This window comes from Bacidia gigantensis, assembly GCF_019456465.1.
Source record: "Bacidia gigantensis strain McMullin 20006 chromosome Unknown contig_34, whole genome shotgun sequence".
In the NCBI taxonomy this organism is placed as follows: Eukaryota; Fungi; Ascomycota; class Lecanoromycetes; order Lecanorales; family Ramalinaceae; genus Bacidia; species Bacidia gigantensis.
In genome coordinates this window covers 304,102-330,096 of record NW_025408610.1, presented here as the reverse complement: position 1 = coordinate 330,096, position 25,995 = coordinate 304,102, and the positions used below count along the sequence as shown (strand labels likewise).

The following is a 25,995-nucleotide window of genomic DNA, read 5'->3' as shown; positions in this document are numbered from 1 at the left end:
AATAATAAACCTGCTAAAGCGAAAGTGCAGGCACAGCGTAAATATGCCTCTATCATCGACGGATTTCGTAATCTTTTTATTAAGATTAGAGAGCCCAACGTTGTAGGCTTCGACGACTATACGAACATATTCTCGAAGACAATTGACTCGGAGATGGTGTTCATATAGATGTACTACGCTGTAATGAAGCCAGATAGAACAGTGGGATACTTTATGAGCGTCGTTGCTTACGAGATTTGTGAAATGAACTCGCGGACCCCGCATTCGTCGCATTATTGACAACATCTAAATGCTGGGGCAGTCATACCAGATTCCAGGAGCTGCTTACATGATACTTAAGGCTTTTATGGCACTGACAAGTAGGACTGGGGGAAGAAGGGAGGCTCCAACCCAATAAAGCAGGATTCTCTCTCCAGGACCGCCTGCCTTCTGAAAGTAGGCTGAAAAAGCTCAGGGCACCGTGTCCTCAAGATACATCGGGCCAATACTAACAACCACACTGACGCGTCCGTCCCTCACAATATCAGGTCCATAAACGGCATGCAGAGTCACCTGCTCGCCCGTCAGAATACCATACCCACTAGCCTTCATGCAAGCCCAGCTCTCCACCCCTCCCTCATCAGCAAGGGGCATCCTACTCGCCTCGCCCGTCCTCGAACTCATCACAACAAGCCCCTCGCGATCTGCAGCCGCAAACTGCATAATCCCGCCATCAAAATGCAGCCCCCTAACATCAACCCCTTGTCCCGCCTTCTCAGACGGCGGGATCCAAAAGAACTCCACCTGCCCCAGCAAATTGTCAGACGTGAAGCGGTCAGGGATGAGCGCCGAAATGGCAGCTTTGCCGTCCTCGAGCGCGGCGTCCGCGAAGGCGCGTAGCGGTTTCACGACATCCGCGCTTGGGGCGAAGTTGAAGCTCGAAGCCACGAGTCGGTCGGTACCGTCTTTTTGCGTCACGCGCATCCCATCGTACAGGGCGTCGCCCGGTCCAGATGTGAATGCTTTGCGGAGCGTGGCGAACATGTCCTTCGCGCTACCCATGCCTGTTGATTGCGCCGCTTTGCTGAAAGGGATCAGGCCGACATCGTAGCTGGACAAGTCGGTTTTCAGGCCCTGAGCTGCCTCCGCGCCGTCTGCTTCCAGATCGTGTGCGAGGAGAGCAGGGGGTTTGACGAGGTCGGTTTCGGGGATGTATTTGATCGGTTTACTTGTGTCGTAGATGGCGCGAGACTGCGATGGCGGGACGTCTTTGGGATCGATGGATCCTGGGTCCGGGGTGTAGGAGTCCTCTGTGGCTTGTTCCAAAAGAGTTGATGTATCGGTGCCGATCTCCGGCATCGGTGGAACGCGACAACAGAACGAAAAGGTGGTGCCAGCGCGGCGAGAAAGGCGTCGGCGGCGGCGTGCCGGAGTCTTCCCAAGGCTGAAATCCCCCGTACTTGCTGTTGCACAGGTACGACAATTGGCTTTTGGCCATGATGGATCTTGGAGCTTCTCTGCCACGGCCTCGGCTTCCTGCTGGCTCGCAAAATGAGTGGCTCCGGTTCCAGGGCTGTCGACGGCTTTGGCGATCCGTGTTGTGTCTTCACTGCCATAGATCGCAAGATCAAATTCCGCTTTTGCGGCAGCGCCAGCTTCTGCTTCTACGCCCACAGGTGCGAAGAGACCTGCCACGTCCGATATTGTCTTGCCGACTTTCTGGTTGGGATCTTAGGCTTTCGTCAGCAAGGCATTCCGGACCTGCGAATGTGCCGGGTTAGGGTATGGGTCGTATACCGGTGAAGTTCAATACAGCAGGATGCAGTATCTTGTCAACCTTCGCGTCCGTACAACTTTTCGCGACCTCAACCGCTTGATTGAGAGAAAGAGCTCGTCTGCTCATCCTCGCAGTCGCAGTTGCTTTCCTCGCAAGGTCCACACCACCTCTGATCAAACAAATCGACACATCATTCCAATTGGCCATATCATATATCTGCACAATCTGATGCTTTGTCTCATTCACAATCCCAATGCCCACATCCATGAAATCTCCCGCCGTCTTCGCAAGATAATCGTCCGCCACCCCCGTCCTATTTTGTACGGCTAGCTCTGTAAAAGTAAAACCAACCGCAACGGGGTTGTGCGTGAGATCAAAATCTAGTAGCTCGCCAGCGGCAATTTTTGCTTCATGTACAGTATTCGTGATGTCGGAGATCGTGGCGTTCTCCGCCGCGTGGAATCGGTCCGGTGCGATGTGGCAGATAAGCCCGACGACTGAGACTATGAGACCCCAGGCTAGGCAGGTGAGATCGGCGTTGACGTGGGCGATTATCGCTGCGAATAAAATCACTTTGCCTTGGTGCATATTTTGTCATTCAAAGTTAAGGAGTTGGTCCTGCGAGCTCATCGCAGTCGCAATGTTTATGCGGTGGCTCTTCGTCTGGTCGTGGAGCGAGGGCGAGAGGGGATTTGCTAATCTTTGTCACGGTGCTACATAGCCCGGCACTTGCGTCTTTCCTTTCATGGCACAGAAATATCATCTTCTTTTTACCCTAGTGGTTGGTTGAATCCTCTAAGCGTGTTGGCAGGTGGAAGCCGTCAATACGCATATTAGAGTCTTTGCAGGGGTATAGATTAAGCGAGTGTTATCTACAGATGCTTCAACTCAGGTAAGTAGGTCTCGAAATCCCCCTCCATGAGGGACTTGGGAGGGGCTCCTCTCCAACATGTTTCGAGCTAGGCGACTGACCCGAATGTGTTGGTGCCGAGGCGCGACCCTTTATAACATATTCATTCTAAACCAAGTCGCCTCGAGTAATGATTTTGGGCTCCATGATCGATGCGAGCTTTTCTTTGCTCCAAAATCTCATAAGACGTGACATCTCCGAAATCTCTTTCCATGCTCAGATGGCGCCAAGACTTAGTGTCCTCTCCGAAATCTCTCCGCCCCAGATAGAGATTAGATAGACATAGGATCACACGCACTTAATTAGTCTTGTCGCGAAAGCACGTGAAAAACAGAACGGCAGTGATGACATCATAGTATCAAAATCCCAAATAAGTTCCGCGGACCCAACAGCGAGTGAGCTGCTGTCAGACTCAAGGCCGGCGGCAAGATAGCTGATATGGCAGCTCCCAACCCGAAGACCGCCCTTCCAAGATTGAAGACGACCAAGGTTGGTGCCATCGCATAATAGAGTGTCCGGAGGTGATACAACATAATGCTGAACAGCAAGCTCCCCGTGTCGTCAACGAGAGGGTAGATTCGGCCACATATGGGCTGCGCAACACAGGCTAGAAATAAGAAGGCCCCGCTGCTCCATCCCAGGTGACCATTGAGGTCGAGCTCAGCTGAGATGGAAGGGGTACTTATAGTGATGATGGCGCCGTCCGTGAGGATCTCAAGACTGCAAGGACCCAAGCCAATGATTAATAGCCATCTCGCATCTTGTTTGGGGAGATCAGGTGTGCTTATGGTACTCGAGAGGTCTTCATTATCATCATTTTTTAGGTCCGACATAGTGGACCTGGTATTTGGGGAGTCATCCACTTCATCAGTCATCTCAGAGTCGCGGTAGTTGATCATTTAGCTTCCTATGGGGGTGTGGTAAAGAGCCAAGACTGAATCAGCTGGGGGGTTGCGGGAGTCATACGTCTAAATTTTCCAAGCTTTAGAGCTCGTAAAGGGGCTCAGAGATGACGGGGATGGGATGGAAAGGAGATGGGGCATAGAGTGATAAATGGAGGGCTGAAGAGGGATGAGGCCTATTGTGACATCTTCAGTGACTTCAATACCATATCCACCGACTACTCCAAGCTTCGTGTCATATCCACGTTCAATCCATCTAGGACGACGATTCTACGCTGGCTCACGATTCCTTGGTCGACATTTCCTTCTACGTTGAATCTCATAGAAAACATCTTGCTAATGCTCGACATGATTCCTTCATACTACTTTGTCTGGGATGATTTTCCGATATCAGTGACAAGATTCAGTCTTCTTTGTAGACACGAAGGAAGGATCTGAAAGCCACTCGCTAAGACAGTCTTCCATCTTCCAGAGTTCGCCCGGTTCTGCATCTGCCCCGTAGCGCGGCCTTGCTATCCTCCTCCGTGTTGCCTCCTTGTAATTTACGCGAAGTAGCATACGGGCGTTCATCGTTGGCTCATATCGGACACCGGGAACAGTGAAAAGCCCTCGATGATGATAATCTTAAAGTCCTTTCTAAGCGATGGTCATTGAGTCTCAACTCTGTTTCTCACCTCCGCCAACGCCTGGCGGGGTACCATCTTCAGAGCCCGCCCTTCCTGATCTGGCTACCACCCCTGCTGCCAGCTTTAAAAAGCCTTGGGAGCCGTGCCGTTGTGAGCTTTGACATGTCAAAGGATATAGACCACCTGCTTGAAATCGACGCCGTAGATGCCATCTGTATCGATATAGCCATTCACCGTTGATATCAGGCCCAGCTCTTTACGGAAATCGTCTCCGTAGAGGATGCGAGCGATACGAGCGGCGAAGACGTAGCTAGTGAGATGGGAAAAGGTAGTTTTGCCGGCGGAGGAGGGGCCAGAGAAGCCCACGAGAACGGCGTGAGGGAGGTTATTGGCTTGATCGGATGCGAAGTCCTGCCCCGAAGACACGGATGTGGCCATTAAGTCGCCTAATCAAGAGCCTTGACTGAGATGGAAGACTTAAATGTCGGGGAGGGAAAGGTGGTTTAGTTCAGGGCGACTTGTCTATGCCATGAGATAAGCACGAAAGTCATTGGAAATTGCACCAGCAGTCCAAATTTGTCTAATGAAAGTGAAAACGAAAGCCGTAACACAACCGGTCGGCAGTAGAACGGCTTGCCGATTCGGCTTTGCTTGATAGCCGACATGAGACACATGGCATGTCGTACTGATTGTGACTATTAGTCAAAGTTTGGCTTGATAAAAAGATAACACCGTCTCAATAATGCCTCGTCTTGGCTACTATTAGGTTTGAGAGGGACGCTACACCATCTGAAAGCACCTCCTATTCAATTTTTGAATCTTCTTGTGCGATTGGGGAGGGTTGCATTCTCATTGAAAAGACTGCGAAATAACCAGTGAGAATAGACGAAGAACACACAAATCGCGGAGAGATTTGTCTATATCGTGAAATAGGGGTTTAGATAGTAGATAATAGATATTTGTAGAAAATACCTAAGTATTTTCTACCGACGCGAATGTGGACAAGGTCATCTACCTGGGAGGTTCAAGTTCCCCCTTTTATATCGAGGTCGTGCAGTCATCGGCAGCCTCGCCGCAACTTTGTCACTCCTAAAGTCTAGGTGAGATATAGGTCTTCCGGGCTCTCCAGCTGTTCGATGGTCGTCATAGGTGGCGTGTCTGCGAATAATGCTTTGGAATTGCTGCGCAGCGATTAGTAATAACCGTCATCAGGCTTTTAAGGGCCACTACTTACGCGTGTGGGTAGATATCAGCAGCAATCAATGATTCGGGGGAATTGAAGGATTGCGTGCCATACCCGCGTCCAAAGGGTCCGTATAAGATTAATGTTATGCCCAGCTCCACAGCAGCGTCGCGGAGGCCATTTTACTCCGCAGTCGAGGCAATAGAGGCCATGTTCGATCTGGACTGCAATGATGGGGTGAAATGCATGGCCTCGACGAAGCATATCTGCTGAGCACTGGCTCATGCCTAGGTACCTAATGTTCCCGACTCTGCAAGCTAGTTTTAAAGACTCTCACCTAAGCAAATTGTTGTCAAGCGTGGAAAAGCTCACGCCTTCAATCTGACCATGGATTTCACAGTCTTTTCAATGAGATCCTTGCCATCGGCACGCTGACAGAAGTAGATGTCGATTTAATCAGTCCAAAAGCGCTAGAGATCTCGATCGCAGGCGTCTTCGACGTATTCTGGGCTGCTAATCAACTGGTCGTTCCCGTCCTCGCGGCTCCAATTAAATTTCGTTAGTACCCCCACTTTAGGCTGCTCTTCAGTCAGTTCCTCTTCGTCAAAGCTTGATACATAGAGGGATACTAGCTCCACTACGAGGATTGGCATAGCAGAAGGTATCAGAGAGAGGACCTGGAGAGGAAATTGGCGAAATAAGCTCTTAGCCAACTAAACTTTAGTCTAGCTAGATCCTATAAAAGCCCTTGATCCATCTATCTTCACAAGTTCACAGGCATATTCTTTGCATACACAGTGTTCTCCAGGCAGATTGCAAGAGATGCAAGCCTTTTCTTCCCTCTATTACAGATTGTGGCCTTTGCAGGCGCCTTCGCTCCGTTTATATTCAGTAGTATCATGTCTTGCATACTGGTCGTGTCGTCATTACCGCTATTGTGTCATTCCTGTTTTTTCTCTTTGCCTGGGAACGTAATCCCTTCCTCGTCGAAGGGGCTGGTGGCTGTGGTTTCTTCCTCGTTTCCGCCTTCTTTGCTTCTGCCAACGTCTTCTTCTCGGCGGCCTTGGCCTGCTTTTCAGCTGCTCTTTGTTCTGCAACGGACGCTTTTTCGGCTGCCAGCGTCTCGTGTTCGAATTTCTTCTTAGCAACGCGTCCGGCTTGGACAGCCTTAAGATGCGGATGGAGATAGTTCTTGTGGTATTGGAGGATTTCGTTCTTGCGCTCAACAGAGCCCCAGCTTTGTATATTGTTGATGCATCGTTGTATTTTGATCACATCTTCTTCAGATTCTATCATGCCGTGGGCTATCCTCTCCATATAGTAATGGATGGTTCCATCGTCCTGTTTATCGGCGTAATGGATCCAGATTATAGCGAAATTTGCGTCGAGAGTCATTGAAAAGATATATGTTCGTTTATCCAAGCCTTTTTCGATGTCTGGGACCTCAATCGCGTCGAGAAACAGACGTAGCTGGAAGATGAGGGTCGCTGCTGCTCTGCAGGCTTGGTTCTTGGCTATGTCCATAAGACCCTTATTGCTTTTTCCCTCGATCAGAAAGAATGCGTGGAAGACTCCGGCAATCATAGTCAATAGCCATGCCATGTCGTCGTACAGCCTGTAGCCTTTTGGCAATTCAAAAAGAGCTTCTTCGAGGCCAAACACACGATCCGGCTTGGGGTTCGTAATTCCATCTTCCTTTTTCATCTCCTTCGCCAAGGCCTCGTCGCCGCAGTAGGGGACAAAGCCGTCTTTGTATTGCTTGTTGACAGCCATTATCACACCATCCTCGTCCCAATCCTTCAGCTTGTACTTTCGCCCGGGATGGAGAGGCCCAGCTCCAGCGTCCCCCCAGACTTCCTGCTCTCCAGGTACGTCTAGCACCTTTCTCTGCTGAGGAGCCAAAAGGGGCAAGATTGCGGCAAGATACGAGTCCTCATCGAGTCCGTGATATTTGTTATAAATCCTTGTAAAACGCTCAATAGATTGCTGACCCATTTCGATGTCTAGGACCCGAGTGATCTTCTCTTTAATCATTTTATAAGAGTCATTGTGCAGCTTTTCCAAGCGGCCAGGGCTCTGGTACATGTGGTGATTTTGCAGCCGTTGGCGGATTTCGGTGGGGTCTGTAGTAATGCCGGTGCTATGTGACGTAGGTAAGGTAGGGGCGCGAGAACGGAGGCTGCCATCGTGTAGGCTTGATTGAGGAGGGGTCACAGGGATACTAGCAGCATCCTGCCATACCGTCAGCATACATGACGGAGAGTGCAATGCGTTTGTGCGGGAATGACATACTTTGAGCTCATTGATTCTTGGTGGCATCGCGAAGCCTTTCTGGCCGGCTTTTGCGATGCGAGCGCTTCTCCGAACCCGCTTTGGACTACCTTGAGATTGAGACGGGCAGAATTGCTGGTGCTTTCGCTTCAAAGTGCGGGAATGTTGCGATGTATAGATATTATTGAGCCAGGCTTCAATGCCAGTGGAGGAGCCGAAGGACTCAGACAGGGGAGCCGAAAGCGGAGGAGTGGGTAGAAGGAGGGAATCAGAGCCGTCTGAGCGACGTCGCATACCTATAGCCGGACGTGCGAATGGTCAATGTGTGATGGATTGGAGTTGTTGAAGACGTTTGTTTATCTCTACGACAGGATTTCGAGGTGGGACAACGCGCCAAGCTTTTTCGATAAGATAAGAGATTGGACCCTGCCAAGGCTTTGCCTTGGTCTCCGTAATGGAAAGCTCAATTACACAAAGAATGCTGCTAGTATAGCATCATTGCCGCAGAATAAAGATGCTGTGAGATAATGACAGAGTAGTGCTCACTTCATTCAGACCAAAGAATAGCCTACATCATCATTGGTCAATCTCCAATGGGTACGAAGATAGCAGCATGCCCTCGCGAATTCTGAATTTGTCCGTCGTTCAGTCTTCTTCTCTGAGAATCAAGGGACTGTGGACAGGTACACGGTTACTCAGATAATAAAAAGAACTATAAATGACTACCAAGACCAACATCGAGAAGGCTGAGACAGCGGAATATGCAGGCGCAAAAGATGGCCGCGAGCAGTGAGGTGAGAAGAAAACAGTGGTAACGAAAGGGTTTGTAGGATTTGAGCGCAGTACAAATTACTTGCCTGAAAAAGGGGTTGAGGTTTCGGAGCGGCAGGTTGGATGGGAGGAGATCTGCGGCAAATCCCCTGTGAGGAAGGCGGCAAGGGCAACCAACGAGGAGGAAGAAGCCAGTGTATCTTGGTTACGCACTCGACAACATTAGTTCATTCACAACTTGAGCTAAAGAAGGAGGTAGATATAAAGTTTTCCAGTCAAACATCGATGGTTAATCGAGGATGCCGTCCTTGGAACTCGGAGAACTCGTTGCGCAAGTCACTTTAAGATCAACTACAAGTGATTGAGCAACGAGATGGGCCTAATACGATCCACCACGATCATCAATATTCAAGCACTAGTCTATGCAACGATGACACCGTTCAGATGCCAAGTCTCGAGAACGGCCACAACTCCCCTCATTGCAAATGCCCTCCAACGCCTACACCACCAAACCCGATGCGACCCAATTGTTCTCGCTCCTCTGCGTCGAGCTGTATTGAGGAGGACCTGGATATTGAAGACGAGAGACCTTCAAACCCATCCTCAAGTCGGCGAGAATTGCAAGGAAACCAGGATCGCAGAGATATTCTAGCCGGGCGAAGAGGTTGGTCTTCATCGTCGACAATTTCAAACGCATTGATATTAACACCACAATCACCTCCTCCCTCATGACTTGCAGGGCGAACAGCCTTGTTGCTGGAGTTTCATAATGCACATCTGGTCATCAATACATACATTACCGACAGATTGCGTTCCTCCCCCAAATCGAACCAAGCCCGACGCAAGAAAGATCCTCAATCCATCGCGCTCCCTCTGCGCCCGCACAGCATGCATACAGTATACATCAATGATAAATGATAGCAAAAGGCATTACAGAACATGTATGGGTGGCATATGGTCGAACTGAGCGAAATATGGCTCGGTTAACCTCTGACAGAAGGCGCTATGCAAGAGAAGACATAGGCGAGAAGGCTGTAAGAGGCTAGAGGCCAATCATGCAAGCCGGCATGACTCAATGTCATAAGAATGAAGCGTGCAGTTGTCTTAATGCCGCCGGCGGTGCTATATCGGGCGGAACAAACCTAGAACAAACGCGTTTATTCTAGCTTGGATTTGTTGAGGCAGTCATACTACTGGGTGAATGACCAGCACAGTAGAAAGTTCCTGCGAATGACACTACTCTTGAACATTCATGCTGCTGCGTCTGACCTTGCATTTCTTCGAGGATTGGAAATCAAGGTATTCGCCTTGATATTCGCGTCTTCCAAACGCAGTAGTAGGGAGTGCCACCTCAACGACTTCGCCGGACAAGTAGAGATGGAGAGACTGGATGAGCCTACAGGCCAATCGCATATATTGGTAAAGCCTCTTAATCTTCTAGAAAATTAACCTTCAATCTTGCTAACGAATGAAAAATGCTCTAGGCTCTAGCAAAGTAGGCGTTCTTTCGCAAGCCGTTTCGAGGCGGAGCTATTATTCCTGCTTCTCTCCACGAGGTGGCAGAACATTGCGATAGGCGAACATCATCGTAATGCAATTTCCTTGTGTATCACTACTGTCCATAGGCATAAAGTCTGCAGTGACACAGAGACAGCCCACTGCTACTGACATGTAGCCTTGGGCCTTCGTTTTCCATGTCGCTAGAAAAGTGCAGCTTCTGCGATCGACTTCAGCACTAAGAGAGCGAGAAAGGAAGGTTCGTGACTCCCTAACCAAGAGCAAGAATTGGACAGAGATTTTGACTTATAGCTTCGGGCGTCGATGTTTTGTGCAAACGTTTTCCGCATCCTGCCACATTCTCTTCTGCATTCAGAGCCGAGATTATGGTTCCGTCGCGGTGCCAAAGGGGAGCACTGGCTGGTTTGCTCAAGTGATGTCGGCTCCTGTTATCTATCTCAAGGGTGGTTTCAAATCTTGTCGCACTGTTTAGGCGCAGCAGTTTTAGCAGCCACGGAATACTGTCGCGCGATCTCTGATAAACATAGTTGTTTGGCCGAAGAGATAAACGCGATTTAGAGTGGACACTGAAGCGTCGCATCCTTGTACATGTTGACTCATAATTATGTGCCCCAGTCATGAAGAGAGAGCTATTGCGGCCATACTTCCCCCCTTCCACCTCCGTTCTTATCCAAAATACGGCGACGCTCACTCGTTACACCATAACCAAACTCACCCAAGCCTCTATCTCCTCCATCTTCGCCCCTTCCTTCTCCTCCTTCTCCTTCTTCAGCTTACCATCCATCGCCTCCAATCGCGCCTCCGGGCGCGGTGACTCCTCCTGTTGCTGCAAGAGCAGTGTCGACGGCTCCACGGGCAAGGGCGGAGGGACAAGGCATGGCGTCTTGAGCGTGGAAGTGGAGGGAGAGCGAGACGTGGTTGGCGGGGTCATGCCAAAGAGACCGGCAGTGAGGAGGCTTTTCGATTTTCAAGCGGATGAGGCTCGCACAGCCTTTCAAATGACTGATACTTATGTATCTTTCTCATTTTTATACCAAGAAAATCCAATCATGAAAAAAACAACCTCGTTCGCACTGGGGCAAACTGGTCTTTATACTCTTCCGAATGACATCGATGATCTCAATAGTAGAAGCTCTGGCGACTCACTGTCTTCGAATTAATGTTCGAACCCTCTCGCCTTCACTCTGCCATGGCTACTCAAAGGCCCTCAATCTTGCAGAATCTGCTACCACCGCTGCCTCCTTGTACTTTTCTAGTTCTGCACAACATCCGGCATTACTATTCTCTCCAAAACCTCTTTCTTCCATTACTAACATAGGTCTGGGCACCTTTATGAACCTTTACCTGGACTTCGAGGTCACTCTCCGCCCCTTCAGCTGTCGAATGGTCTTCCTAAATCGGAATAGTCCAAGAAGCGCCCCTTTGCCTGTTCCAGCGCGTTGCCTATCATGTTGATAGTCTCGCCAAAGGCTAAAAAGCTGTCGATGAGAGTGAATAGGGTGGTGAATAGTGTCTCCTGCCCAATGATCTCCGAGTTTTCGAGGCGTGTTTACATGATTCTACTTGCCTGAGGAGATCCTAGTATTTAGCGTGCAACAACGCGTGGCGTGCGGAGAGCTCGGTGTTCATTGTTGCAAGCTTATGCACGGCATGAAGGGGAATTCCAGAGCGTACACAGCAGTGGCAACTTGCAGTGGGTGCCTCGACAAAAAAACAAGAACATCAACAAGACTGAAATGTTGTAAGTCCGTCACCCCCGCTCCATCATGGTCATGCAAAAATGCTACTTTTCGAGACCTGTGCCTCTCCTGGCTTCTCTCCTCAAAAATCTAGTCTTTTATTGACGCCCCTGACTAATCACGAATCGCAACGAAGAGCAAAAATCCAACGTATTTACAGTCGTGAGAAAGTCGAGAAGATCGCAGCTCTTGAACAGAAGTATTACTATCCCATCGGCTGCTAGGTGCCTTAAATCCGACCTAATTTCCGACGCGTTTTATCGTAACCTTTTTTTTTAATTTTTTTAATTATAATTACTATGCTTTATAATTGTATATCTAACAACATAGACTATATACTAAAAAACCTAAAAAGCTTATTACTACTTAATTTAAAAAACGAAGCCCTTATTTATAAACTTTAATAGACTATATAGGCTGCGCTAGGGAGCGCTATAGCTAGTAATACTTTTCTTATAAATAGATCTTATATTAAAGTGCTAATAGATATAGCGCTCTCTAGTATAACTTATATAGTTATAATTCTCTCTTAGTAGTATTATTATATATAGCGCTATTAATACTATTTTTAAGTATATTATTATATATATATAAATAGCTATTTTTAAGTAACTTAAATAAATAATTAGATTTTATTAAAAAGTTAAATTTAATTTAATTTTAAATATTTAAAAATACTTCTAAATTAAACTTATAAACTTATTTATATATTATTACTAAATATACTATATTTATAATTTATAGTATATAGGTATTAGTTAGATTAAAACTTAAATTAACTTAATTATAGTTTTTTTAAGTTTTATAATAAAATATTTATATTATTACTTTTTTATTAATAATACTTTTATTATAATATATAGTTTTAATCTTTTTTATATAATTAACTTTTATAATAATTATTTATTATTATTATTTGCTAGTTAACCTCTTATAATTTTACTAAGTAAAGCTTATTTCTTAAATTACTAGAAGCTTTATTTATTATTAATAATTTTCTAAGTTAAGCTAAAGTATTATATATAGCTATCTTTTTTTAGCTTATATTTCTTTATAAAGCTTATTTATATAATATTTATTTTTATTTTATTATTATGTCTAGTAACTTAAAAAATAAAATATTTAATATTAAAACTATTTATAAGCTTTTTCTTTTCTTAAGATATTAAGATATACTATAAGTATATTATTTCCTATAATATATTAGCTTTAAAATAAATATACTTTAAAACTTTTACTTATAAATATACTTATTATATTAGTAGTTTATATATAGGAATAAAATTAAAAGTTAACTTTTTAAAGCTTTAAAAAATCTAAATTAAGTTATTTTAAAGTTAAAATTTTAAGTTTAAATAATAATATAAATATATATTAATAAATTATTATTAAGACTTTTTTATTTTATATCTATATATTTAAGCTCCTTAAGAGTATTTAAACTATTTTTATTATATATAAATTAAGTTATTTTATACTATAAATATTCTAATATTTCTTTATTCTTACTTATTATATTATTATTATCTATATTTATATAGAAGTCTTACTATTCTTATTATTAATTAGTCTTTTACTAATATATTAAAATATAAAAAATACTTATATTACTTATATCTTTATTTATATCTTTATTATTTTTAGAATTAAGTTCTTTTCTTCATTTATTTAAACTATTATTAATTTTTTTTTATTATTCTTAGTCTTAAGTATAATACTTTTAAATTAGTTAATTTTTTTACTTAAGGTAACCTAGATAAATATTTATTAAGAAATAAACTACTTTATCTAGCTTTCTTTTATATCTTTCTAAGCTTTTATATAATACTAGTTAGTATAGCTTTAAATATAAAAAAATAAGTATTTTATTATTAGAAATATTTAAACTTTAAAAAGGGACTACCTTTTTGGAACTTATTTAAAAATCTTAAATAGTTATATAAAGTATTATATATAGTAACTAGATTAGAGGTAATTAAATTAAATTAAATAAATATACTATTATAGATATAAGACCTATAGTATATTTAAGTTTAATAAAAAATAAATTTTTAAATACTTTTATAATAATATTACTAAACAATCTATACTTTTTTTTTATATTTTTAAGCTATAGTAGATTAGTATAAATATATTAATATTTAAATTTTAAAAGATAATTTATAATAATAGTATAATTTATAAAGTTAATATCCTTAGTAACTATTTATTATTTTTTAAGAATTAGCTTTATTATATTTTTAAAAATTAAACTTTTTATTTTATTAAAAGTATAATAGTTTTTAATAATATATTATATTTAAGTTATTAATTTTACTTTAATTTTATTAAGCTTATTAAAAATCTAGAAAATAGCTAATTATTAGCTATATTTATAAATAATACTAATAATAATATATTTTCTATACTTTAGTTAAACTAGGTTCTAAATTAATATTATTATTTAATTTATTTAAGTTAGTATTTAACCTAAATACTATTTCTTTTTATATTAATTATATAAGTTTATTTAATCTTATTTTATTATTTAGATCTACTTATAGTAATATTTTAAAATTTAAAGCTTTAGTTATAATTTTTATTTTAAATAAAAGAATTAAATTTATAAAAACTTTTTTATATCTAGTATTAATAAATATAATTCTCTTTTAATAATATATACTAGCTTATAAGTAGTATTATTATTTATTACTTTAAACTTTTAAGTTAAAATAACATTATATATTAATATTTTAAGAATTAATATTTAATAATAAAAAAGAATTATTATTATATAAAAAAATATTATTATAAAAAGTAAAAAAGCAAACTTAGCTAAATAAGCTTAAGTTACTACATAATAATAGCTAATAGCTTAATAAAGCCTTATTATTGCTTAAAAAGTTACTAATAATAAAGTTTAGAAAAAAATATATTTAAAAATATTTCTAATTACTTTTTATATTAGTAGGGTAATTTAATTTAATAAAGTAGCTTTTTTTATTATATAAGATATAACTATTAGATATAAAAGCTACTTATTTCTATTAAAGATTATATTTACTTTATTAAGTTTTTTTAGCTTAAAGATATATTAATAAAATTATTATCTTTATATTTATTAACTAAGCTATACTTTTTAATATAACTATTATTATATAGAAAATTATCTTATTAGTTACTAGAATACTATTAATATAGTTAATATATATTAGAAAAAAAATAAAAGCAATATACTTCTCTAGAAACTCTATAATACTTATAAATATTAAATATTATTATATAGTCCTTTATACTTAATAAAAGTAAAATACTAGCTATAATTAGCTAAAGTTAAAGGTAAAAAGAATAGCTAAAAAAAATAGTAAATAAAAAGAATATAAAAATAGTTTTAATATATTTTATTTATCTTTTTAATTTAGTTTAAATACTAAGAATTTAAAATTAATATTAAAGATTTAAAATTAATATTAAAGCTTAAAATTAGAATTATATAAAATTTAAAAGTTTACTAAATATATCTTTAACTTAAATTAAAAGTATTTAAAGCTTATAGCTAGTTTTAAAATAAAATTAATATTTAATATTAATATATAAAGTTATTTTACTTATAGCTTTATTAAAAAGAAGCCTAGCTTACTAGAGTTTACTATAAGCTACTAACTTTTTATAACTAAGAGATTTATTCTTTTTATTATATTATAAAAATATATAATAAATTTCTAATATTATTAATCTAACTAGTAAACTTACTAAATAGATAAATAGAAGATAATTTAAAAAAAATTATATTATATTATAATTTAAGCCCTTAAAATAGATATTTATATTAGGAGTCTTTTCTTAAGTATTAGGCTTTTTATTAAGTTAAAGGCTTCTATTACTTAGATTTTTATTATCTTCTATAGTAGATATTACTTTTATTATATTATATTTTTCTTTTTATTTTATTTACTTTTACTTTAATTTCTTTTCATTTAATATCTTTTAATATAAATATTAAAAGAAAATAGTAATAATATAGCTTTAATAAGTTCTAGCTTTTTTTAAATATATTATAACTTATTAAAAGCTAATTTTAGATCCTTATATTAATAAAGTTTATTTAATAGCTATACCTTTAAGCTTAATAAAAAAAAGGTTAAAAGCTTTTTATATAATAATACTTCTTTAACTAAAATAGCTTATTATTATTTAAATTATAGTAATACTACTTTAAATTTAGGCTTAAGCTTTTATTTTAAGGTCTAAGTAGAATATTATATAATAAAATTTAATATAAAAATATTAAAGCTTAAAATAAAAAAGCTAAATAGCTTACTAACTTTTAAAGTTTTTTAATATATATTTTTTATAGCCTAATTAGTAGTAGAGGGTAATATAAGCGTATTATTATTAATTTTTATTTATAAATCTTCTTAAGTAGCTTAAGCTAAGCTAGACTAAAAAGTAGCTAAAATACTAAGTATATAATACTATAAAAGCTATTTTAAGCTAGCTTAAATTTAGATATTAAATTTAATATTAAATTTAAAAATTAATATATTTTAGATATCCTTTAATAAAAATATAAAGTAAATAAATTTTAATTAAAGATTAATTTTATTTTATTATTAATACTATCTTTATATCTTAAAATTATATACTTTTTATAGGCTTTTAAATAGCTATTTTTTATTATATATTTAATTATATTAATCTTAATTAACAAAATTATTAATATAAAAATTTTTTTTAATTCTTTTATTAAAACTAGATATATATTATATAGAATATAATATATCTTATATATATAATAAAAGTTTAAGTTCTAAAGATTTTTAGCTTTATTCTTTAATATTAGTTTAACTTTAAATATACTATAATTTTTATTTATTTTACTATTATATTACTATTTTAATAACTCTAAAAAAGTATTAATATATATTAAAACTTTATTATAAGATCTTTAGTACTCTAAGTTAATAATAATAAAAATTAATTTAAGTTAGCTAATTGTATATCTAATATTATTATTAGCTATTTAAGCCTAATTATTATCTAATAGATTAGGATAAATCTAAATACTATTTTAATAAAACTTTAATATATTTTATTAATTAGGCTTATATTAAATAATATATTTTACTAAATATTTAATATTAATACTTTATTTACTATTTATGATTTAATATATTATAGAGGTATAAATACTAATATAATATTTACTAGCTTAAAAGTAATTATATTTATATTAAAAAATATTTACTATAGGCTTAATAATACTATTAAATTTCTTATAACTTTTATATAAAAAGATTACTAGCGCTTTAAAGAACTTTATAAATTATATATCTTTTATAACTATTATTTAATAAGTTTATTTTTAATACCTAGGATTTAATTTTTAGTTTATTATAAATATTAAATCTAATCTTTTTTTATATTAATTAAATATTAGATTTATTTCTAAAAGCTATATAATAAAGGTATTAAATATATAATTAGTAATAGTAGCTTACTAATTATTTTAGAATATAATTAAATTAATAAATACTAATATATTTATATAATATATATTTTATTTTAGTATCTAAATCTTAAAGTTATATTTATTTATTCTAAAAAAGTAATCTTTTGATAAGAATTTATAGGCTACTTTATTATAGTATATACTATAGTTCTAGGCGCTCCTATAAAGCTAGATAAAGTTTTTATAATAGGAAATAATATATAATTTAAAAATATTAAAATTTTCTTTAGTTTGCTTATTACTAGAATTATTATTTAATATAGTATTTAGCTAATAATAGTAGTTAAAAATATATTTAAATTTATTAATTCTATAGACTACCTACTATAAGTAGTTTAATATTACTTTATTATAAATTATATATAATACTAGTATAATAAAGTTAAATATAGTATAAGTATATTAAAGTACTTTTAAAGCTTTAAATTATAATAATAATATAATTATAGATATTAGTTACTAGACTATAGCTTTTTATTTATTTCCTATTTATTAACTTATTATATTAAACTATTTAAACTTTTTTAACTTAGTAAATATTAAGACTTTATAGAAATACTTATCTAGCTTTATATTTACTAAAGTATTAGCTATTAAAAGTTTCTAACTATACTTCCTGCTTTTAATTAAATATAGCTTTTAGATAAGGGTTTAAGTTTAGCTAATTAGCTATATTATAATACTTTTTAATATCTAATAAAGTATATCTATTATTATAACTAAGTAAATATTAATAAATAAATACTTCTAAATAAAGTTATCTATTTTATAGATATCTAGACTATTATTTATTATTAAATTCTTTTTTTATACTTTTAAAAAAGCTATTCTCTAATATATTACTATATATATTTATATATATATAATAGCTAATAATTTATTATATTTTTTTTTTTTTTTAAAGGATATTAAATAAATTAGGCAATATTAATTACTCTTTACTTTTATTATTAAAACCTACTCTAGGTAGTTAGCTATTATACTAGTAATTATTAGAAAATAATATTAAGTATTTAAGTTAGTATATTAAATATTAATTTTTATATTATTAAAACTTTTAAGTACTATTTATAGTTAGTAATCTATAAAAGAACTAATTAGCTAATAAGGTAACTTATACTTTAAAATAATTTTTATTACTATATAATAAAGCTCTAACTATAGGTTCCTTAAAAAAGATTTATTGCTATTTACTTTAATAATAAAAATAAGACTAAAGAGGAAAAGGCTTAGCTAAGCTTAGCTTTTATAAATTATATAATCTAAATTACTAATTATAATATATACTAGCTATATTAATAAATTGCCTCTATATAATATTATTAAAGTCTTATTAAATACTAATAATATTAAAATAACTATTCTTTTTTTAAAAGTATAATTCTATATAAATTATTATTAATTATCTATATATATTTCTATATATATTTTTTCTATATTACTAGAAACTAATTTATTATTATTACTTATATTTATATTCTATAGTTAGACTAATTTATATATTAATTTATTCTTAAAAATAAAGTATCCTAGGAGGAAGTATAGAATACTAATAATATTATAATACTAGACTTTATAGTTAATTACTAATAAGTTTTAAACCTTGCTTTTTACTTTAAACTTTTTTAAAATCTATTTACTAGAGGGAAGGCTAAAAGGAATATTTTTAATATAATAATATTATTCTTTTATATTAATATATAATAGCTATTTAAGGTTCCTATTAATATTTTAGTTTTTAAAATAGTTATTAATATATATTTTATTTATTTTATTATTTAAAAACTATTTACTAAAGGCAAAATTAAAGTAGTTCTTAAATAGATAGTATTATATACTAGGCTTTAATAAAATAAAAAAGTAATTTACTACTTTTAGTCTTTTATTATTATAATAATTAATAGCTAAAGATACTAGAAAGCTAGTAGGTTTCCCTATAACTTCTAAATAATATATAAATTTTTAGCTTATAAAAGAGATTAAAAATAATAACTTAATTTTTAGTAAAGTATAATTAAATATTATACTTTAATAGTTATTATTTATCTCTTTTAAGTAGTTATTTTAAAAAGTATTTTAATTTTTATAAATAAATAAATATTAGCTACTTAAAGAATATTTAAGTTTATTTTATTAAAAGTAGCTTATAGGTTTTTATTTCTTACTCTATTTAATATATTAAGAAATTAATCTTAAGCTTTAAGTCTAGCTTTTAAAAGACTATTAAAAGGATATAATAATAATATATATAACTTTTAGTTTTCTTTAAACTTAATTTCCTACTTAATATTTATATATAAATTAATATATATATTTTTAAAGTTAATTTATATATATTACTTACTTCTATATCCTTTTAAATAGTATTATATTAAGTTTAAATAGGTCCTAGCACTATAACTATAAATATATATAAAATTAAATTATAATATTATATTAATAAAAATAATTTATAGCTTATTTAAAGTCTATATTATAAATTTTTTTAAAATTAGATTTTAAAATTAATTTTTATTTTTTTAATATTATTTAATATATTATATTCTATTAAAATTAGAATATAAAATAATTTTTTATTCCTATATAATACTTAGCGTTTATAGGTAAGCTATATAAAGATATTTAAAATTATCTATAAAAAGATTTATAACTTAAAATACTTAATAACTAATTATAGTCTTTATTAATATATTTATATAAGCTTAAATATTAAGAAAATAGAGTTTTACTTATAAAGAATAATTATTAATAATAGATAAATTTTTTTTATTTTTCTAAATATTTTAATAGTAATTTAAAAAAAAATATTAGAAATAAAAAAACATTAATATTTAAGCTTTTAGATATAAATATTAATTATATTTAGTTTTAACTATTTTATTTAAAAGTTTTATTTCTTTATAATAGTTTACTATATAATAGCTTTAGTATCTATTATTTAATAGTTTTTCTATTTAATATTAAATTTATTTATATAACTATTAAATACTTAAGTACTTAATTAGTTATAATACTTAAAGAGATTATATTATACTTTTTTATAAATAATATTTTAATAGTAAATAGTAAATAATAATATTAAACTAGTATTAAAGATTAAAAGGCTATATAAATACTAATATATTTAAATTACTTAGATTTTAGCTTAAATTTTAAGTTTTAGTATTAATTTTAAATCTAAATTTAATTTAATTATTAAATAAACTTTCTATTTAATACTAAATAATTATATAAATAAATATTGCTACTTATTTAATAAAATAATAATTTTTATATTACTTATATATATAATTTCGTTTTTATAAATAGTTATTATCTAAAAAGTTATAATAAGTAATATAGTAATAACTATAGAAATAACTTATAAAAGTATATTATAATTATTATAAGCTTTTTAATCTTTTATAAATTATAAAAAAATAACTTTATAATATTAATACTTTATAAAAGTAGTTAGAAAACTTATTATTATTTACTTTTTTAGATTACCCCCTACTATTACTTTACTTTTTAATAATTTTATAATAAATATTTTGTAATTATATTAAGTAGTTTAAATAAATTAAAGCTAAAGTATAATAAAGGAGATCTATAGGCTAAACTAGGAATATCTAGTAAAATATAATTATAAATAACTAAAATCGCAATTCTATTTTTAAGAAGTAACTATAAAGTATATAAGTATAAGCTTAATAATAATATCAAAAAAGTAATATATAGTTTTAGAATTAAACTATTTAAGAAATAATAAAATATTTCTTATTTAAATATCTCTAGATTATTAAATATATATAGCTATAGCTTATAACTTACTCTAATATATTAAAACTATATATAATTTATACTTTAAATATATTATAATTAAAAATAAAAAGAATATAAAAATAGAACTACTTTTATAATAATAAATAATAAATCTTAATATTAAGGATATTGCTTTCTTTTTAATTAATTATAATTATTTAATACTAAATATATAACTAGTAAATATAATATAAAAGCTTTTATAAATATATTAATAAATAATATTTTAAATGAAATATATTTATTTATTTTAATAATAAAATAAAATATTTTTTTTTAAAATTTTTAACTTTAAGCTTTAGGATTTTAAAGTTTTCTATATTATATTTACTTCTTAAAGAAAACTATTTACTTTTAAATAACTTTTATTTTCTATATAAATATAACCTTAATATATTACTATTAATTTAGCTAAAATTTAATTATTATATTATAAATTATTTTTAATTCTTATAATAATAGTTTTAAAAATTTATTATTATATTTATTTTTTTAAATAAATTCGAGAATAAACTTTTATTTTAAGCTTATAGCTAATTACTTTTATTAGATAGCGCTTTTAATCAGCTTTCTATACTTTCCCTAGCTTTTTTAGCTCCTTTAGCTCTTTTTATAAAATATTTCTTTTGTTTTTTATTATATTATCTATTATTAATATTACTTATAATAGGATTATATATAAGTTATTATAAATTAATATTATATAAGGGTTTAAAAAAACTAAAAAAAATATATTAATATAAAACTTTAGACTAGATAAGTTTAATTTATTAAATATAAGACCTTAAACTAAATAAAATAATATTATTATTATAGAATATATTAGACCTTAAATATAAGTAAAACTTAAAAAAGAATATAATAAATTTGAAAAAAAATATAAAAATAATAAAAATAGAAGTTAAAATATCTAGATTTAAATATATTTATAAATAATAAGCTTAGTAAGTTAAAAATAAATAATAAATTTAAAATAATAAAAATTTTATTAATAAAAAATAATTAAGCTAAGAGAATTTATAAGTAAATAAAGATAGCTATATTATAAGTATTATATTATAAATCTTAATTATCTTTTAGATTTTAAAAAATCTATTAAACTTAAATCTTTAATAAATAAATTAAATAAATTTTACTATTTATAAATAAATAGTTAATAAATAAAATTATATTAAAATATATAAAATATTTAGATTTAACCTTAATAAAAAGATAACTAGTAAGTAATATATTAAGTTCCTAAACTTTAAAGTTATATTAATAAAGCTATAAGTATTTATTATATATTTATTACTAAAAAGTTTATATAAAAGTTATAATAATAATATAATAACTAATAAATTAAGTATTAAAAAGTAAAATTTATTTTAAAATTAAATTTTAATAAATTAAATTTTAATATTAAAATTATAATAACTTTTCTATTTAAAAAAATTATTATAAAATTAAATAATTTTTACTAATAAAAAGTTAAAAATCTATAGAGTAAAGAACTAAGAAAATCTATTTTAATAAAAAAGGAAATAGTATATATTATTAGCTACTAAATTTCTTTTAATATTTATATTATAAAGATTCCCTAATATTAAAGCTTTAACTAAAGCTAAATATTATAGTAGCTCTAATACTAAAAAGTCTTATTACTTAATAGTTATTTAACTTTAATAAATTCTATAATAAAAATAAAAGTAAAAAGCTAAGCTTAAACTTTTGATACCTAGTTAAATATACTATTTACTAAAGTAAAAAAGCTTTAAACTCTTATTTAAAAGAATTATAATATAAATATATAAAAGAATTTATAACTATAAGTAAACTTATAATAATAAAAATAATAACTATAAAGTAAACCTAAAGGCTAAATAGCTATTTCTTTATTTTAATTATATTTTTATATATAATATATATTATAAATAAAGTAAATATTATATATAGGTTATTATTAAATAAAGCTTTAATATTAAGTCCTAGTCCTAGCTCTTATATAAATACTAGGTAAAAAACTTAATATATTCTAAGTAAATACTTAAAATAAATCTCTATTAAAAATTTTTATAAAGTTAAATTTTTAAATATAAACTTTTAAATAATTATATAAAAATTTAAATAATATTATATATATAATTTTTTAAACTTTATTACTTTAAGTAGTACTTTAAGTATAACTTATATTATAAATCTTTTTAGTTAATAAACTTACTTTAAAAGTTAAGTTAAAGTAGAAAAGCTAAATTTATATAAATTAACTAATAATAAGTTTTAAAAATATAGTATTAAGTTTATAAATATAATTAAAAAACTTAATAATATAATTATATATAATAAAATAATATAATAAGTAAGTATTAAAATATTTAACTTTTTTATAATTAAAGTTTTATTAAATTTATTTTTTAATAAAGTTATTTAGGAGCTACTTATAATATTTATATTTAAAATTAATTTAATATTTTTATCTAAATACTATAAAGTATTTAAGACTTTTTTAATAAATTTAAAATAAATAGTAGCTTAATATTATAAAAAAAGTATAGTAAAATATAACAAGTTTCTTATAAAGTAAAAGCTTTTTAAAAAAAGCTAAAAAAAATTAATAAATCTTTATTAAGAAATATATAAAAGTAGCTATAATTATTTACGATTTTACTATTACTTATAAAGTATTAGATAACCTTAATAGAAAACTTTAATAAAGCTTTCTTAGTTAAAAAAATATATAATAAATTTTTAAAATTAATAAGACTAAATAGAAAGTAACTTTTCTCTCTTTTTATAATATAATACTCTACTTAATATAGATTTTTTAAAGCTACTAAGATTATTAAAAGTTATTTAAAATTATAAAGAAATAAATATAAAGATATTTATATTTATAAAAAATATTATTATAGCTATTTTTATAATAAAAATAAATAATAATTTAAACTTTATTTATAACTTTATTATTATAATATACTATAAGTTAGCTATAAATCTTATTAATATAGTAATAATTTTTTAAAGAATATAATCGCTATAGCTTACTAGCTTATATATATTATTTAAATATAAAAGCTAAATATAGGGTTTATTTTATTAATAAGATTTAAAAAAAAAGAATAAGATAAACTTAATATAGATATTAAATATAATAATTAAAATTATATTATTAATATTAAAAAAGCTAATCCTTATAAATATAACTAAATACTCCTTTTTAAATATAATAAACTAGCCTATTATTATAACATAATATTTTAATTATATATATAGAGTTAATTAAATAAGTATAATATATATATATATTTATAGCTACTATAAGAAGAATAGTATAAAAATAAAAAGAAAGATTATAAATAAAGCTAAGATATAAAGAATTTTCAATTTTAATTTCTATAATTTTAACTACTACTTAAAATATAATTAATAAATCTATATTTAATATAAATATAAAATTAACTTTTTTAATATTATAAAATTAATAATAATTTGAAATTTAAAAATAATTTAAAAATAATTTTATAATTATTTTACTTTAAAATTTAATATTAAGTTAAAAAATTTAAAATTTAAAAATTAATTTAAAATTATTAAACTTAATTAGTAAATAAATTATTTACTTTACTAGATAATAATCTTTATATTATTTAAATATATAATTTTATTTCTATAAATAATTATTATTTAGGAAGTTATAGTAAATAATATAGTAATAATTATTAAAATAATTTATAAAAGTATATTATAACTATTACTAGCTTTTTAGTATTTTATAAATTATAGGGTAATAACTTTATAATACTATTATCTTATAATAATAGTAAAATAATTTATTATTATTTATTTTTTTAAATTATTTTTTTTACTATTATATTTTTTAATAATTTTATAATAACTATTTTATAATTATACTAGTTAGTTTAAATAAACTAAAACTAAAGTATAAATAAAAAAATATATAAAGTAAACTAGTAGTATTTAGTAATATATAGTTATTAATAATTAAGAATATAGTTTCTCTTTTAAGAAATAACCTTTAAGTATATAAGTATAGACTTAGTAATAAAGTTAAAAAAATAATATATAATTTTAAAGTTAAGCTAATTAAAAAATATTTAAATATTTTTAAATTACTTTTTAAAAAGTAATAAAGATAGTATGTTTTTAGCTAAAATAGTCCTTTAATATACTAAAATAAATTAAAATATTAAATTAAAAGAAAATAATAATATAAATATTAAAGTAGCTATAAAAGCCTTATTAGAACGCTATAAATTAGAACGTTATAAATATATATTTATTTCCTTTTTATTAAATATTCTAATCTAAATATTAAAATATATATTTATAGTAAATTTTAAAATAGTATACTTTAATATACTTTTATTTAAAGAAAACTTTAGTATTTAAGTATTTAAAAATATATTAAATAATAATGCTAAGTCTTATATATATTTAATTTATTTAGTAATAAATATAAATATATTTCTTTTAAAGTTTTTAACTTTAAGTTTTAGAATTTTAAAGCTTTTTATACTATATTTATTTCTTAAAAAAGATTATCTACTTCTAAATAACTTTTATTTTATTTATAAATATAGTTCTAGTATATTATTATTAATTCTACTAGAACTTAATTATTATTTAATAAATTATTTATAGTTTTTATAATAATAATTATAGAAATTTACTTTTATATTTATTTTTCTAAATATAATTAGAAATAAACTTTTATATTAAGCTTATAGTTAATTACTTTTATTAAATAGCGCCTTTAATTATCCCTCTATACCTTCCCTAGCTTTTTAAGTTTTTCTAGCTCTTTTTATAATAAGTTTCCTTAGTATCTTATTATATTACTTATTATTATTATTATTTATAAAAAGATTATCTTTAAATTACTTTTTATTAAAGTTATACTAGGCTTTAGTAGAGCTAAAGAAAATTAAATTAATAGAAAATATTAAATTAAATTAGCTTAATTTATTATTATAATACTTTAAACTAAATAAATAAGTAATATAGTTATAGAAGCTATTAGACCT

The 25,995-nt window shown here is 29.7% G+C and overlaps 4 protein-coding genes across 4 annotated transcripts; all 4 read right to left on the bottom strand.

The window, feature by feature from the left end:
- Positions 1-450: 450 nt before the first annotated feature.
- KY384_000030 (uncharacterized protein) lies at positions 451-2,344 on the bottom strand (the record flags this gene model as incomplete). Its single annotated transcript, XM_044808568.1, has 2 exons — positions 451-1,709; positions 1,777-2,344. 2 exons carry the CDS (start codon positions 2,342-2,344, stop codon positions 451-453), a joined length of 1,827 nt encoding a protein of 608 aa, XP_044665720.1.
- A 425-nt stretch (positions 2,345-2,769) lies between these two features.
- KY384_000029 (uncharacterized protein) lies at positions 2,770-3,499 on the bottom strand (the record flags this gene model as incomplete). The annotated part of the gene is made up of 2 exons (XM_044808567.1): positions 2,770-2,870; positions 3,079-3,499. The coding sequence occupies 2 exons, from the start codon at positions 3,497-3,499 to the stop codon at positions 2,770-2,772; spliced, it is 522 nt and encodes a 173-aa protein (XP_044665719.1).
- Positions 3,500-4,296: 797 nt separating this feature from the next.
- Positions 4,297-4,632, bottom strand: KY384_000028 (uncharacterized protein; the record flags this gene model as incomplete). The annotated part of the gene is made up of 2 exons (XM_044808566.1): positions 4,297-4,308; positions 4,375-4,632. 2 exons carry the CDS (start codon positions 4,630-4,632, stop codon positions 4,297-4,299), a joined length of 270 nt encoding a protein of 89 aa, XP_044665718.1.
- Positions 4,633-6,274: 1,642 nt separating this feature from the next.
- Positions 6,275-7,942, bottom strand: KY384_000027 (uncharacterized protein; the record flags this gene model as incomplete). The annotated part of the gene is made up of 1 exon (XM_044808565.1): positions 6,275-7,942. One exon carries the CDS (start codon positions 7,940-7,942, stop codon positions 6,275-6,277), a length of 1,668 nt encoding a protein of 555 aa, XP_044665717.1.
- Between the last annotated feature and the right edge of the window lie 18,053 nt (positions 7,943-25,995).